We start from the raw sequence: 14,464 nt of genomic DNA on the forward strand, positions 1-14,464 counted from the left end.
GGTGGTATTTCCAAGTCTACAGAGCTTCTGAACAGAGTGATACATCGATTTATCCGACCATTCTCTGGTCTCACATCTTCAATGCCTTACAAGTCAGTTAACTTGCAAATACACCCCTTGTTATTAGTTACACGAGAGCGGTTTTTCGGCACTCCTACTTGACAAAATACAGTGGGCAGGGGCTTCTTTTATGTGTAGAAATAAAAATGATAGGCCTCAAATACTTGTGAAAATATATTGATTATATCAGGATTGTACAGAAAACCCCTCATCAAGGGAGCCATGATGCTTCATGCTTGAAGAATTTCTTAATGAAAGCCTAGCTCCTGTCATTCTTTACCAATATTTACAGTTAGTAATCTTTTATATTTAGTGGTCAAAGTACACTCTTGGAAATCTTAGGGTTGCTCTTTATTGCGCCAATTATTTTTTATTTAGGGTCCTGTTTGATATCCATTTATTTGTTGACCAATAAAATTTAATTTGCAGTTTTCATATAATAATAATTGAAAACAATAGTAGAAAAATACAGTGTGAACGTGTCGTTGACTGACGTTGACCTTACGTACGGCGGCCCTCTTTCCTCTCAGTGTGCTTATGTCAAGTCGTACATTACTCGCATGGCGAATGCTCTGGCTTGTGCTACCTTATCTTTTTCTAAGTGTCTATGAAGTGGAAGAAATCTCACTAACCTTCTCACTTTATAAATTGCTTCTTCTTCGTTTTGTCTGATGGTATATCGTAAGAGGTAGAAAATAGTGAACGTGTGTATTTGCTTTTGATTTAGGGCTACATTGGCGCCGGACCTAAGTTTATGTCCTTTTGAACCCACTATAAATTCCTCAATAAAAAAATTAAAAAAAATTACGAACCTCCATATTTAATCCTTTTGAACCCACATTGATGCCCGACCTAAGTTTATGTCCTTTTGAACCCACTATAAATTCCTCAATAAAAAAAATTACAGACCTCCATATCTAATCCATGATGCTTTATTCGAAGATTGTACTATTTAATCATTAACGAAATGCTATGTTTCAACTTGAAAAATAAAATAAAATGTTACATGAGTTGGTCATACCACGAATACGCTTTCTTTTTTAGCAGGTAGTGTTGGAACTTCTTTTTGGTTAAAAGGCAAATACAATCGACAACTAAAAGCTCTGATTAACATTGGCACATTCGACATATAACCACCTAAAAATGTTATAAAGTGCTTTTATAACTTCTTTTCCGTGTCTTTCGCTGAAAGCGCTAGGGACCATGAGCAGTTCTTTGTATTTTCAAACTTTTAGCTATGGAAGCTTTTAACGGATCAAAGGATTTATCGACACGCCCGACCGGAACAACTAGAAATCTCTATTAACAGCTCCACAAGCCACTCTGCCTCCCCCCTCAGCTCTTTGGAGAAAAAGAATGCTTATAAAACAAATAAATAAATAACACCACAAACAGAGAGAGAGAGCGATGGACCCGGCAGCAGTGGAGGCTTCTCTCCTCAACTGCTAAAGCAAAGCATGCAAATGCCACTACCCATAAATCAGTGGCTCATGAATTATGGTTAAACTTTTATGTACAACCGTTTGATGGACAACCCCCTGGTGAAGATAGTTCGCAGTAGAGACTTCAGACTTCAGCATCATATCGAACTGTACATGCATAAAAAACGGAAGGAACAACCTGCCGCCAATAAACTAGTCTTCCCTTGGGACCAAATTTTCAACCTATGGAGAGGGATACCCAAGCATCTGCCACTGTAGGTAACAAGATATTTTAGTACCAGTACGATTTAACAAGCAAACTAAGAGCAAAGACGTGTGTAGCGGTGATGATAAAGAGAACAAAGTGTTCCATACTTTTCAGAATTTTAATAGTTAACTTATAGCATCACCAGTAGCCACCAACCTCAATGTGCAGTAAACTGAACCGTTGATCCTAGGTCCAGATTTATTTTCGGAAGTGGATATTATCTGCTGCTATCAAGAATCCTTTGCCATCAATCTCTGTCAACATATATGCCACATGAGATGCCAAAATTAGAACATTCAGCATCGTGAATAAAATCTGATTAACATCGAACTTGGTAACATGGTGAACTAACATCCATTAAGTGCATGATTTTTTTATACCTTGAAATCCAAACTAAACCATGAAGAAAGAACCAATAGTAGTTTGTCCAAGAACCTTGGAGCTTCGATCAAGGCCATGAGAAGCAACCTACCATGCAAATCACAAACCATTTATCATAAAACTTAGAACCGAAACAAGAAATATTTTCAATTGGAAGTTTGGAACGTATAAATTAAGGATGCTTCTATATGAACTCGCAGACAAGGCTCAACACATCCCCTTCACTTGAGAAATTTCAACACAAGGTATAGCCACGAATCATGGATGGTGGAGTGAGGCAAAGGGCTCCAAGTGGAGGGTAGGAAAGAGCGTGAGATTGCGCCAAATTTTTTCAGATTTATTTCTCAATTTAGTAATAAGGGTACAATTGGAATAACAAGATTACCACAAACTGTTAGTGACAATGGGTTTCTTCAACATTTACTACATTAAAGAAAACATTATGCAAATTAAGAACGCAGCAAAATATTCTCACCAAGTAAGTTAAAGCTGCATAACGTTCCTTGTTCAAGTACAACGGCTTTCCTCTCTGCATTTCAATATCCTGCAATAACAAAATTTACATTATCATACACAGAAGCATAAATCCCTATAAATCAACGAATGCACTAAAAGCACAAATAAGAACAGGAGCGTCCACAAGTGCTACTTCCAACATCTTCATCTTTTTGTAACCATTTTACATTTTCTTTTTTAGGGTTTTGGGCTGAGGGTAGAGTAAAACTGCAAAGCGACTTTCTGCATTTTATTCAGCAAAACTCTAAGCGATGAAGAAAGGGGGAAATTTCTCTTCTTTATTGACACAACAATATTGCAGGGTTGGAGATTTGGGCTAAACCACACTATGGGGTAGCCATAATTAGGTATTTCCCATAGGAGTTGAACCTAAGACCCACTTACAAGTGGAGAGGAATACCGCTAAACCGCAGTTCCAAGTGGCAGAAGGGGAAAATTCCAAACCGCTTGAAAGGAGCTCTATGAAATGTAGTATCAAATAATCTTTTGCTTCATTCTATACATGTGAAACTCCAAACTGAAAGAGGAGATATGCAACTGTAGTGGGTGGATGGCATAGTAAGAACTTCCTCTAAATACCCATAACTCATTCCTCCTCTTGCCAAAGCAATAAAAATAATGGGCATTTCACAAGTAAGCCCTTGATAGCATAAAAAAGATCAATGACTTGCTAAAAGCTCCTATAACGCAAAATATGCCTAAGTACCCTAGGATCAAACCTGTATGACCTCCGGGATCAGAGCACCTAATTTGTCTACCCTTCTGGAAATGTTCACTAGCATTGCTTTCCTTGCAGGGTTTTCCAGAAATTATCATAAAAATGCACTATCCTTTTGAGAAATACAAATAAGTATTGAAAAAATATTACCCACCATTATCTTCTCAAATGCTTCAAACTGAGAAAATCAAGTGGAGTAAGATGGATGTACAAGGGCTCACCAGAATATGGTATGATTTGTCATTTCAAATTGTTTACAAGGGAAGACAACGAAAGAAATAGAGGAATAAAATTGCTGCGGGATTTACAATAGCAGAAACCAATTACCTCTTCTCCAAAAGCATCCAAGTAGGGTGATGGCCAGGGAGCTTGCCGTGCAGATCTTTGCAGCAGAATTGTTGTCCTCTAGATTCACACCAAAGAAAATTAATCATCTCCGCAAACAAGAATAGAGGTAAAAACAAAATTTAAAGATCTAAAAGATGGGCTTCCAAACATAATTATTAAAAAAAGTAACCACATTGCATACCCTGATCAACAGAAATACCCCAGTACCAGAACCACAGGACACTGCATGAGTTTGGCATTCACTTTCCCTAAGATAAATTTTCAAGTTTAGCAATGATGGAGCAATGGGGCATAAACATGTATTAAATGGAAATCTATCCAATAATAATGACATATATTGGTGATTATATACTTGCAACATGACTTCCAGCTTGGAGAGCATAATCTCCCACAAAGCAAGCACAATACAGGGTCATCAAGAATATCCTCGCAATCAGGACAACGCTGTTTTATATACCTGCAAAAACACAATCTTTCTGAGTAAACTTTAATTCTGGAGAGATCCTTTTAGAAGACAAGAACTCCAGTAACAAACCAAGAAGCAATTCAACTAACCTCTGCAATATGTCCTGGTAAACTCGAGGCAGACGCATCAATTGGAAGGGAACTGCAGGGCTACAGTGCATGCTTCCTTGAAATCTTTGGACCTCCAACTCCTTCCGAAAATGATGGAACCATTTCTGAGCTATTGAACGTACCACTTTATCCTTAAAGATAACATCCAGTGTAGGAACCTTGAACATGCTTTCTATTTCTTGAACATCATTTAGATTCACCAGTGCCACATAAGTGGTGTCCATCATGTCACCAATGGCATGAGATCTATCCAAGACATTATACCTTTCATGGAATGGTAATCGGGAACAAGAGTTCAGCAGCTTCAACAGCAATGCGCACCTCCGCAAATAAGGGAAACTCAGGCTGCAAACTATGTTCTTAATATTACAAGAAGAGCCAATATAGTTTGAAACGAAATATTGCTGGGTGGCTCCAGATTCTTCCATAAGTTTAGATATGTCAGTAACCAGGCAATCATCAATACCTAATCCACTAATGTCACATTGATTTTTCCCACAAAATGTCATTATGCCCTGCATTCACATTTCACCATAATGAATTAGGCCACTAGATGTTTTTAATGCTATCTAAGAATTATGAGAAAAAAGGGAGAAGTACCGCTTACATACCTGAACTACAGAGACAACATAAAATAAGTGCACTAGGGATAACAATGAATCTTCACATGATAAAAATTGGTATGGAAGACAAAAAAGAACCCACATCAATGATGTAAAGGGATCACGAGCAAGGACAGGATCAGAAGCTCGATTCCAGAACTGAATATCAGGATATGATACTGCTAGATCAACATGTTCCAAGATACGCAGCATAGCACCTGCGAAACATAGCATTGATGAGGATTTAACCGAATAAAGTAAAATGCTTCAATGTTTGGTAAAGCATAACACCTAAAATTTTGCACTATGTGAAACTTGAATGCTTAATAGTTCTTTCGTGGCTTTCAATAGGGTCCAAGAATTCAACCAGCCACAACATTCTCCATTATACGAATGAATAATGCTACTTATCCCAGATTTCTCTCAACTTTTTTTTTCCCAATCAGACATGATATATACACCAGATCATTGCATTAAGAAATGCAGAAATGTTTTAGAATCCAATGTGAGAATGCCATGTAAAAAGTTGGGCTCAATAGCAGTATTAATCATCTAAAAATCACTTTCGTAAAATTCATCTTTTGAAAGAAAAAACAAGAATGGACAATAACTCTTAAATCTAACTGTCTTCTTACAGTAGGCACACTATTTGTAATTTTGAACGGTCCGTGACTAGCGAATCAGATAGCAAGAAACAAATATTCACAGAAAGTCACTTGAAACATATGAAATAAATGGCTTTTACTGGTAGCAACAATACCTTGTCCACATGTTTCATTGCCAACGTCTATGGAAACTCCAAATAGTATAGACTCTGTAAAGCTTTGAATTCCTATAAATCTCTGAAGGACATGAAGAGAATTCTTTCTTCTATTTTGGACTATTTTCAGCAACAAGGACAAAATAAATCTACTTGATTCAAGTTCCTTATACAGTGTACTAAGGCCATAGCTTAGAGTTGCATATTTCCCACCAGAACGAGCAGCAATTTCTGTTGATAGTAGAGAGTACTTAATTATGTCCCACATAAGCATTGGGTGGTTGACCCTGGCAGATCCTGATAACTTATCCGGTTTAGACAGAAAATACATCTTACAGAGCAATCGAAAAATTGGTTCAAGGTCTGAGGTCATTCTTCCACATTTCTGAAGGGGGAAACCTTTTAGACTTCCAACCTTCCCATATGCCTCTGCTGCAGATTGCAAGAGAGCCAACCCTTGTTGAAGCTGAAGAGAACTAATTTCGTCACCTGATTTGACCGATTGACCAGTAGCATGCGACGAACTAACACCTGAATACAGAGGCTCCTTAGTGACCTGGAGAAACTCTGGCAAAGCGGGCAAGACAGAATTTGCAAGTCGACGGCATACAGGGCAGAGAAACTCCCCCTATGGGTAAAAGAATAAAAATGCAAAAGGTTAGTAATAGAACCCTCATCTATTCACTGCAGAAGAAAAGAAAAATATGCAGGGAATCCAGGTACCTTGTCGGGATCTGCAATATGTCCCCCTTCAAAAACAATTCTTCTAAGATACCTGCACGAACAGATAAGATGGGATAGGTTAGGCCATTTTCACTAAAATAGTAAAATGTCAACAATCTTCCAGAGCAACGTATATGATATATCTGACTATTTTTCCTTTAGTTGTTGCAATGCATCATAACCACAAATGCAGGAGATTTCATTTTTTAGCAACCATCGATTTGGAAAACTACACCATAGCCCCTTGTAGAACACACCATATAAAGAAAAAAAAAAAAAAAAAAACTGAATGAAAATTGAAAAATCATCAAGGCAAGATTAAAGGTTCACGCAGGCTTCTCAAAGAACAAGGCAATTCCAATTGCAAGGTTAAAAGCAAGGCCAAAGAGATTAAGAAAGATGTATTCTGAAACCATCTTTTCCAAAGTTTCTGCTACTGCCCTTCCAAGTTCATTGAACAAGGTGTAACTGCTTTCACTAGTAGTCAATAAAACAACAGAGAAGGCCTTCCCTCTTAACAAAATATCTTGATAGAATTTCTCATTTTAAAAAGTACAACTTCCACTGTTCATGCGAATAATAAAAAAAAAAATATATAAATCCATAATTAAGATTAAAAAGTGATCAAGAATTCACAACCAAAATTACTAAGGATTGAAGATTTCTCTTATTGAAAGGGAGGACATTTTGCTGCGTGAAAGATCTTTACAATTCTCCTTTCCTAGGCTGTTCAACATATCCAGGTTTCATAATATTTCTAGTGTGGCGAGTTTTGCTGAACATTCTTTGAATTGGGACTTTGGCTTTCGAAGGAATTTGCGTGATGTGGAATTAGACGAGTTGTCATCTTTCTTGACAAGTTTGGATCAGGCTCGCTTTCTCCTTTCAAGGGCTGATGCAAGAATTTGGATACTTGATTCTTCAGGAAGCTTCTCTTTTAAATTTATTGCAACTTCCTTCTCAAAAACGATGCAGATAGGGTTTTTTCAGGCTTATGGCCTGTTTTGGAAATCTAAAGTAATAAAGTGAAGGTTTTTACTTGGTTAGTGGCTCATGGGAAAGTTAACACTTGTGACATACTCCAGTAACGGAGACCTAGTTCATGTCTACAACCTGATTGGTGCATTTTATGCATGATCATTTGTTTCTTCACTGTCCGGTGGCCTTAAATCTATGGTAGAGAAACATAAATTATCAGGAAAGGGGAAGAAAATCAAGGTCTTATGGGGTTGTATAGTTTCAGCTATCCTTTGGGTCATTTGGATGAAAAGAAACAAGCTGATTTTTTAGGACTACGAACTCAGTTGAAGGGAGGATCTTTGGGATAAAGTTTAGTTATCTCTTTGGGCATCGGTTACTACAAAATTTAAACATTTGTCTCTTTCAGAAATTTAGCGTAACTGGATTGCTGCTATTAGTTAGTTTTGTGTTGTTTCGCAGTTTCTAAGTGTCAGGGTGATGTTGGTATTTATCCTGTTTTGTTTGTGCTTTTGCGGACTTCTTGTCCGCTCTTGTATTTTTATTGTTTCTTTGCAATAAAAATTTGTTTCTCCTTCTTAAAAAAAAGGGGTTTACCTTTCCTTCAACGAAGATAAATAACGATCAAGGCATCCCTGATGTACAGCATGTCCACAGGAAGAAAGATAAATTCCATCACAATCTGTCGGGCCAAATCCGTCATGTGCTGAAAGACAAGAAGAATCTACTGTCACCCTTTCATTAGGAGCACTTTCGGAAGATGAAGGATTCTCTGTTGTCTCTCTAGAAAGAGAAGCTATATATTTTCCAAGTAACATAAATTCAGCATGCTTAGTTTCTTCTTGATCCCCTTCAGGAGTTGAAAATCCCTTATCCTCTAAAGGATTAGAATGAAGCATCTTATCACGCATTTCCTTTTGGATGGAGATGTACATATCATCTTCCATTGTCTCAAATGTATATAAAGTATTTTCCCTTTCATCATTTGATTCACGTTGCACTTGGATATTCCTTAATTCATGGAAACTTAATTCATGGAACCGGCCCTTGAGAAAATCTATAAGAGCGTCAACATCCCTAGGTTGTCCATGATAGGCAAATTCGGTGACTGCATTCTGAACCAAATGTCTACAAGGATCAGATGGCACCAGTTGTGGTCCTGAACCACTTGATAAAGTGCTTAATCCGGATTGATCATTAACCTCGTTTGTGGTAATAGAGATGTGCTCCTTGTCTATCCAACGTGGTTGCTCCCATGACAAGGGACCTCTTTCTATGAAACTCAAAAGTCTAGATTTCTGAAGTAAAACCAAGTAGGATATCGGATTTCTGGAACTGGGATCATGACAAAGAGAGCAAACAACTTGTTCAGACTCTTCCAAATCATCTTCAACATTAAGTTCACAAACCTCTTGCTCCGATTTTGAACCCTCGTCCACAGTGGAATTAACACTGGCCATAAACTTGGATTGTTCGGCTCTCATTTTTTCCAATATGGCAGCCTGTCTCTCTCTGGCTTTTGCCTTGCGCTTCTCAGAGTCAGAAATTGAACCTGAGGTCTTAGCGTCAACATTTGGAGAAGATTGCGACACAAGACCAACCACTTCAGGTGCAAGTTGTTGTAATATGGTCAAACATCCAGAATCAATCTCTACAAACTTCTTTAATAAACTTCCAATTAAAGAAGAGAGGTCACAACTTCCAGCTTCCAAACAATTGTTGACATTCTCTTTCTTATACATCCTCATCAAGATAACAAGAAGTGACAGCAAGCTTTGTTGACCAGCACCAAAGTATCGTCCTTCATTGATTTCTTCCCCAGCAAAAGCTAGCATGGGAATTGCATCTCCATCATAACAAGACTTATCACCAGCTTCCTTATGTTGAGAACAAATGTCTAATGCTAACGAAAGTAAGTGCAATGCAGTTAACAGAACACTATCAGGAGCCCGTGACTCACTTGATTTATCAGAAGAAACAGCATAAAACAACACAGCACGGATAATTTTAAGGACTGCTTTACATGTAGCAATTCTAGCTACCCCTTTGAAAGGACAATAAATCTTAGTCCATCTGGGTAGCTGAGTGGTCAATGCAGAAACACCACGAAAACGCAAGTATCTTTCTTCAGCAGCTTGCAGATCCCTCGAGTTCCAACGAGGGTAGTACAAATCCAGTTCTTTCCAAAATGTCCATTGTAGTGAATAAGTCCCCTGATTAAAGCCAGAGGGATTGGAGTACACGGCAATGGATTCCAAAATTCCATGTAGCTGATCAGACTTGGACAGATCACGAGGAAGAGATTTAACCAATTGACTATGAGTGCCATCCACAATGGCTAATTTATGAACCAACTCTCTTTTCAAACTTTCAGCTTTAGTTAGACCACAAAATCGCCTTTCTTTGACTATTTGTATAATAAGAGTGAGCATTTCTTGCACTAGAACAGTCTCATATTCACTAGAGTGCTCAAGGTTCAAAGAAAGGTAACTGGACAGGCCAAAGCGTTCTACAATTCTGTTAACATAAGGATCAGCTGGAGCCAAGGCAGCACAGCATTGAAGTAGAAACAGATCAAGCTCCAAACCCTGTTCAGACCTGCAATATTAACCATATGATAAAGAGTCAATCCTGAAAATAAAAGGAGGAAAAAAAAGAGTGAAAAGAAAAATCAATCATTACAAGAGATGTTTTCCCCCTAAAATGCATGCCACAGATGAAGCAGAAATCACTTACCAGCGAACTGAACGATACCACTCACAAGATAATAGGGCTGCATCCCCATTTTTCCGCCACATTCCCGCATGAACCTCGGCACAAAATACTCTGATCCGAAGGGGATGCTCCATAACAAAGGCAGAAAATCCATACGGGTGGCAGCCTCCCAGAATATTTCCAAAGAAGTCAGTTAAAATAGCTGATGATGAATTTACAGAAGTAATGCTAGCCAGATCTGGCACTTCACCAAAACATCTTCTTAATGCTTTCTGTAAAAGCAAGGAAAGTAAGCGGTGTAAAGGAATGTGAACAGATATATCCTGTGAATTAACATCATATGTTATGTCTGGCCAATCAGACAAACTCAATACACGTAGAGCATCTAAGTCCGTGGCACCATCTACTTCCATAGCACTATCATCAAATCCTGCAGGATTGCAGGCATTGACTGAATCAATGTTGTCAGTAACCATCAAATTATTCTCCTGCCCTGCAATTCTGCCATTCTGGGGGTCAACACTCATATTGCAATCACTATGTAAATGTGATGAACACTGCTTGCCATGATCTTCACTAGAACTGGCAAGTCTACCAAAAATATATTTTCCTTTCCTGATCTTGGATAATGTTCTCTTCAATGCTGAAAAATTGCTAGCAGAGAAATTGCAAGTACTTGGAGAAGATGCATCAAGAAGAGTCCTGGAGGTATTATCACCTCCCAGCCACTTCTCAATTGCCCTCAAGCACTCATATGTTAGCCACATCACAGATGGTGGAATCAACAAATCAGAAAGAGCATCTGATTTATCTTCAGAAACCTTTGACTCACACGCAAATGAACTACTCCCCACTGCACTACATGCAGAACTTTCCTGGGACAGCCGTCCTACTTTTGAATGTCTTAGGCTATCCCTGTCATCCGTATCCTGCTTATATGTTCTGAAAAGAGAGTCTTCATCCATCTTGTCAATAGCTACAGAAAATGCCCCATCCACCAATAAAGAATGAATGTTGGCAATTGAATGACCTAGAACAAACGGCAGATGCATATTCTCATTTTCTTCTTCAATGAGCAGGCCTGTTTCCCTTTTTTGAGGGTTCATGCCTTGCACGAAAGCCAAGAGTCTCATCCAAGTTCTTGAAATATTTTGCTGGTCATGAGTTACATATTTGGGCACTGTAGCATGGCTCATAACAAATCTAATATCTTCAATCACACGAATTGTGATCTCATACAAATTTGAAAACTTGGTAACCTACAAGGAATAACCAACCATTTTACTACATGTGACCAAAACAAATGGGAAAATATGAACTTTTATCAAACAAAAGAAAGCGCATCAGATACTCAATCACAATGATCTGGAAAAACAAAGAAAGGAAAAAAATAACCAGAATAAAAAAAAAATAAAAATAAAAAAAAAAAAAAAAAAAAAACAAACTGAAAGAATTCCAAAAAGGGAGCATAAAAAGTAACCTAGTTAGAACACCATACAAACACGACATGACTTAGGATTATAACATAACTATACAACCTAAGTTGCCAAGTTATCAATTCCATAATGAAGGTGGCAGTGACAAGGAGGCAATGTGCAGAGGAATAATGATAATTTTGCAACCTATAGAGATACATAAATATTATATAATATTAAGTGAGATCAGTGAAGCATTCAAAATACCAACAATTGTCCTTCCCTAACTACATTTTTAAAAGAAAACAATTGAATTAGTGGTAAATTAGTAAAAGATCACATTTGGAACTAAAAAAATTAAGTAAAAACTATAAAAATTGAAGAACCCAATGTATTAAGAATTTTTTTAGAAAATAACAAATTGTAAATTCAACTTTTCAAAAAAAAAATTTTAAATACGAAGACCCAATTGGCACACACGTGGGCATGTGCCAAGGGGTTAGTATAGCCTTAAAGGAAAAAAAATCAATGCATTACCTGTAAACGACCGTCATCTCCAGCACAGGAAATGAAAATATCTTCCAAGCATCCCATCAGCATAGACAGCAGGTTCATTTCTTTCACAAGACGAGGTGTTAAAGTTGGCACCGTGAAGATTTGAACAGAGAATGCAAAGAGCAGTGGATACTTTTTTACAGAAGGGTGGCTTAATTCCTTTCTGGCTTCACCTACAACAGCTGGGTAGTAACTCAAAAATACTTTGGCAAACTCATATTTGAAAACAGGTTCTCCCAGCAGTTTCAGTAGCAACTCATGCAGCCTTTTCATAACAGTGTCATTCAAAAACCTTTCTGCCGTCATAAGAATCCCTAATAGATCCCCTGATGCTAAAACCGTCTTGGATACAAAACTTAGCAAACTCTCACTGTACTTACAGAATTCTAGAAGCATCTCAACCACGAAAAAAGTTAACTCATTTTCAACCTTTCTACGTTCTCCAACTTGGTCACTTGCTCTAGCATTTTCCCGCCAGATAGTTTCACAAAGAACCAGCTTGGTTTTCCATATATCAAAGAGGCAATCAAGAACAGGCCCTACAATGTTTGCAATCTCCTTTGGAAGAGGTTGTATCTGTTCCGCACCTTTATGATTTGAGCAAAAGCCTTTGCGCTTCCATGCTGTAACATCACCACAATCACAACAACCACCACCAGTATAAATAACTGAATAATCATGATCCTTGTGGTTCCCATTCTGAAAGCACGGAACACAAATTGCACATGTTGGATCATTTGCACATGTTCGGCATCTGTAAGCTATATCGTTATGTCCCCAAACAGCTCCACAAATACCACGCTGCCCAACACTCATTTTGGAGAGACTCTTCAGGGCTGACTTAGGTTCACCCTCAAACATCAACCACTGCAACCACGACATGCTTTCGTGGAATTGACTTTTCATGCTTACACCTTGTTTCTTAGTCCCTGGTTTTGCTTCACTTAGAGCCACTTCGTCATCAGCGGGTAGTATAGCGGAAACCAGTTCCGGTATCCGTTGCTTGTTATTCTTAATAAAAGCAACCAACCCACGTTGGTATTCACCAAGAAACTCGTTTGGCACTCCCAGTTGAGCTAGCCTCTGCATAAATTAACAACAAAAACATAAATGTGAACCTTTTTTCTGAGCCATATCAGTAAAATTACGATACGAAACGAAAGTAAAAAAAAGTACATATACATTAAAACCTAATATTTTTCCCAGAAATTTCACTCAATTACTCAAACGAGTATTACGATATCAGCTCTAGGAAATGATCAATAATTCCAAAAAATTTAAATAAAAATAAAAAGGAACAAACTTTCAACAACACTTAAACAATTAATTGCATCCCAACCTCTGTAATTCAACAGATTAACTGCTGAAAAAAATACAGAAAATAATAAAAAATTGGATAATCAAAAGCAGAAAATTCATACCCGCACGATTCGATCACGATGCTTGATGTGCGTGTATTCAGGAGGCAAATCGGCTTCCATAGTATCAGAACTCCAGCACCGAGCAATCCAATCCACGCAGCACAAACAAAGCTTAATCGCAGAGCCTTCACTCCCCAGGATTACTCAACAACCACAATAATTAGTGCAATAAACTCTAATAATTCTTCCTTATTCGACTGCCAAATCGAATTTCGCAAGCCCTAATTCACCATCTGACAGTTGAATATATACAAATAATTGTATTCAATTCTCTCTCTCTTGGCGGTTTATGCAGAAGAACTCGAAGAATCTATACGGAGACAGAGAAAGAGGACTTGGGAATATAAAATTGGATATTTGTCCAGATTGCGTGTAAAATTTTGTTCTTCGCAGTTAATTTTTGGTGTTTGCTTGTTCGGCTGGATTTTTAATTTTTTTAATTTTTAATTGTTTTTTTATACTCTGCAGCGGTTGCTGTGGATGTTCACAAATTCATATCATTTGTGTTTGGATAATCTTCAACTTGTTGATGGGCTGTGGAGTTGCAGGCCAGCCCAATTTGAGGGAATGAAGAGGCAACGGAGTTTGGTGGATAACACTAACAGGTCAGCCCAACTTCGTTCTAGGGGCGTCGGCGGCTGGAAGAGCATTCGCTCATGCACACAATATTATCTCTTTGTTCGTCACTCCGCTAATATTGGTTATAAGAGCATTTTATTTTTAATAGAAAAATGTAAATTTGAGATGCAAAAGTTACTTTTATATTCTTTTTTGTATTTTTGGTAAATGTAATGAAAGTTTTATTTCAATGGGAGGGATGAATTTGATATTCATTTAATTTTCTCTCTTTGATTAGTGAGACACTTCATCAAAATACGTAAAAGAATGTAAAGTTAGGTTTTTATTTATATCTTCCGGAAGATGGAGAGTTTAAAATCTGCCAATGGAGATTTTTTCGACAAAGAAAAGATGTAAAATGTCCATTTCGATTTATCTCCCCTTAAAGA

The 14,464-nt window shown here is 37.7% G+C and overlaps 1 protein-coding gene across 2 annotated transcripts; it reads right to left on the minus strand.

Moving 5' to 3' along the window:
* Positions 1-1,149: 1,149 nt before the first annotated feature.
* LOC125472415 (E3 ubiquitin-protein ligase PRT6-like) lies at positions 1,150-13,906 on the minus strand. 2 transcript variants are annotated; one of them, XM_048573797.1, is made up of 15 exons: positions 13,458-13,906; positions 12,019-13,119; positions 10,088-11,325; positions 7,949-9,949; positions 6,374-6,425; positions 5,651-6,278; positions 4,900-5,108; positions 4,268-4,803; positions 4,065-4,169; positions 3,894-3,960; positions 3,692-3,769; positions 2,606-2,674; positions 2,130-2,217; positions 1,906-2,003; positions 1,150-1,754 (listed from the first exon to the last, which is right to left on the minus strand). In XM_048573797.1, exons 1-13 carry the CDS (start codon positions 13,515-13,517, stop codon positions 2,143-2,145), a joined length of 6,219 nt encoding a protein of 2,072 aa, XP_048429754.1. In that variant the 5' UTR covers positions 13,518-13,906; the 3' UTR covers positions 1,150-1,754; positions 1,906-2,003; positions 2,130-2,142. The 2 variants fall into 2 exon arrangements, with proteins under 2 accessions (XP_048429754.1, XP_048429760.1); XM_048573803.1 differs by having other exon boundaries at positions 1,857-2,003.
* Positions 13,907-14,464: the final 558 nt, after the last annotated feature.

Source organism: the organism of the source record quoted next, unplaced genomic scaffold (assembly GCF_019419815.1).
Source record: "Pyrus x bretschneideri cultivar Hongxiangsu unplaced genomic scaffold, Pyrus_bretschneideri_v1 Contig11, whole genome shotgun sequence".
Lineage (NCBI taxonomy): Eukaryota > Viridiplantae > Streptophyta > Magnoliopsida > Rosales > Rosaceae > Pyrus > Pyrus x bretschneideri.